At 41.0% G+C, this 2268-nt stretch overlaps 1 protein-coding gene across 1 annotated transcript; it reads right to left on the reverse strand.

The window, feature by feature from the left end:
* Positions 1-925: 925 nt before the first annotated feature.
* LOC117875478 (taste receptor type 2 member 39-like) lies at positions 926-1846 on the reverse strand. The gene has a single exon (XM_034766868.1). It carries the CDS (start codon positions 1844-1846, stop codon positions 926-928), a length of 921 nt encoding a protein of 306 aa, XP_034622759.1.
* Between the last annotated feature and the right edge of the window lie 422 nt (positions 1847-2268).

Raw genomic sequence — 2268 nt, forward strand, 5'->3', positions numbered from 1 at the left:
CTGTTTGCCGTATTGTAATTCAAACGCTTTTTAAAACGCTTACTCCATTTTGTAAGGGCTTGCTGAAACCTTCATTTTTGCAAACCCTGCTGTAATCTTATTAGTTTAGTTTAAATGTGTCGGGGACTTTTAACCCAGACAGCACCGTTTGTTGTCTGACCGCAGAGAGAGAGACAGGCAACACCAGCAAGGTCCAATACGAGCTCTTTATTGAAGAGTGCATACAACAATAAGCTGGCCAAACAACCTGTTCTATTCTCCATTTTCTTGGGCCTAACAAATGTGTGAATAAGGTATGTATGAATAATGGAATCAACCTCCAGCCCCAGCCTGTCCTGATTAAATAAAGTTCAAACACCAACGGCTAAAGATGCAGACAAGAGCCCTAATAAAGTAAGAAAAATCCACCCTAAAAAGAAAAGGTACAATAAAAGGAAAATCAAAGTCCGGTCAGAGTCTAAAGGTCATGTCTGCAATTGACGGGTGATCAATCACCAAACCTGAAGGCAGTGTAACACAGCAAGACCTATAGACTCTGGATTCAAACTAAAGCCTACAAAAAGGATGGGTAAAATGGAAAATTTTGGAGAAGGGAAACATTCTGCTGTCAACATGGAAGGGCATCGGTGCATGCCCAACAGAAACCCAGCTCATCCTTGTGCCCGGCTTTCCTGGCCAGTTAGCCGCCACAAGCTACGAACCCAAGCTGCAAACTCAAGCCACAGACTCAAGCAGGACTGGTAACTATGCAGCAGCTGCAGAACATCTGATGGATGTGTGTGTGTGTGAATGTGTGTGTGTGTATAGGTATTAGGTATAATGTGTGTGTATAAGGATTAAGATATTAGTTATTGGTCATAAATCAAATTATCATAATAAATGTGGCATCTTTAGCTTGTCCCCTTTAATAAGATCCTGCTAGTTTTTATTGGTATAACATCAGCCTGCACCCGGCATAGTGCAAAACCCTCACTGCTACTCTCTTCAGTTTGGGATTACCCAGAATTAGGATAACAGTGTGCCCAGAGGGATAAGCACCCATTATCACTACCCATAATGATAGGAAGTTGGCAAATAATGCTAACAAAAATATTACTAGTGCCACAAAATAAGAAATGTAGAAGAAAATAAAAGAGATCAGTCCTTTAATTGCTCTGACATGAGCCTCGGTAATGGTGTCCCTGGAGCTACTTGTGGTTTTTTCCATCCTCTTGCTGTGTCTCCACAAGGAAATGATTAACAATACGGAGGAAATAATAAATATAATGAAGGGAGAAGAATATCCAAGCATGGACAAAATAAAGAATCTAGAAGATAAATCAAATGTATATTGACATCCCCCGGTGGTGTTTCCTGATAGAGTATTCATTGAATTGTCTATGTACTTTCTCGCTATGGCATTGATGAAAAGGAGACAGGTGACCAAGGAGACCAGAAAGGATCCCATGAGTAGCTGTGGCACTAGCCCTGATATTCTCCGCTTCAGCCAGAGGAAGAGAGGTTGGCAGAAGTTGGCGATCTTCACACAGTAGAAGACACTGAGCCAGGTGGCAAACCATAGACTGAGAGTATTTAGAAACATCCAGAGAACAGTCAATGTTTTCGACATAGCACACTGTTCATTCATCTTTGTAGATAATTGAAAGACGGTACCATTAATCATTAGCATGCACTGTAGGAAAAATCTGGAGATGCCCAGGCTGGTCAGGATCATGTCACAACAGGACAGTTTTCTGTTTCTGATCCACTCACTGCAATTCACAATGATCATCAATCCGTTTGCTATAATCCCTGCAATGAACTCAATTCCTAAAATGATCAAACCAATAATAATTGCAGGAAACATGATTCTGCCTGTGGTCACTAATGCTTGCCCAGCTTCTGACGCGCCAAGAGAAATTGTTGCAGAGGAAAGTGCCTCACTAAAGTGCCAGGCTTCTGGTATCTAATCAGGGCCTCTGCTGTCCTGCCATTGTATCACAGCTGAAAGTGAGATGGGAGATGTTTTCAGGTATTGAACATGGAAAACTCACCTGTTTGTTGGGATGCAAATCTCAGAAAGACTCTATTACATTTGTGATGATCTATTCCTTTCTCCTGCCTTTTATTTGTATATCCTCTTCCTTATTGCTGTCCAGTGACTGTCTGTGACCTGCTTCACAGATATTTTTCTATTGATCTTTTCTAATTATTTACTTTTATTATTGCTTCTTTGTTTTCAGATTGGATTACAGCTATTCTTTCTATTTTAGGCAGCCCTGGACACCA

The sequence above is a fragment of the Trachemys scripta genome, chromosome 3, assembly GCF_013100865.1.
Source record: "Trachemys scripta elegans isolate TJP31775 chromosome 3, CAS_Tse_1.0, whole genome shotgun sequence".
In the NCBI taxonomy this organism is placed as follows: domain Eukaryota; kingdom Metazoa; phylum Chordata; order Testudines; family Emydidae; genus Trachemys; species Trachemys scripta.

What these genes read in the sequence shown, in the direction of transcription:
- LOC117875478 (XM_034766868.1), bottom strand. Translation starts at nt 1,846, where the DNA reads ATGTTTCCTGCAATTATTATTGGTTTGATCATTTTAGGAATTGAGTTC.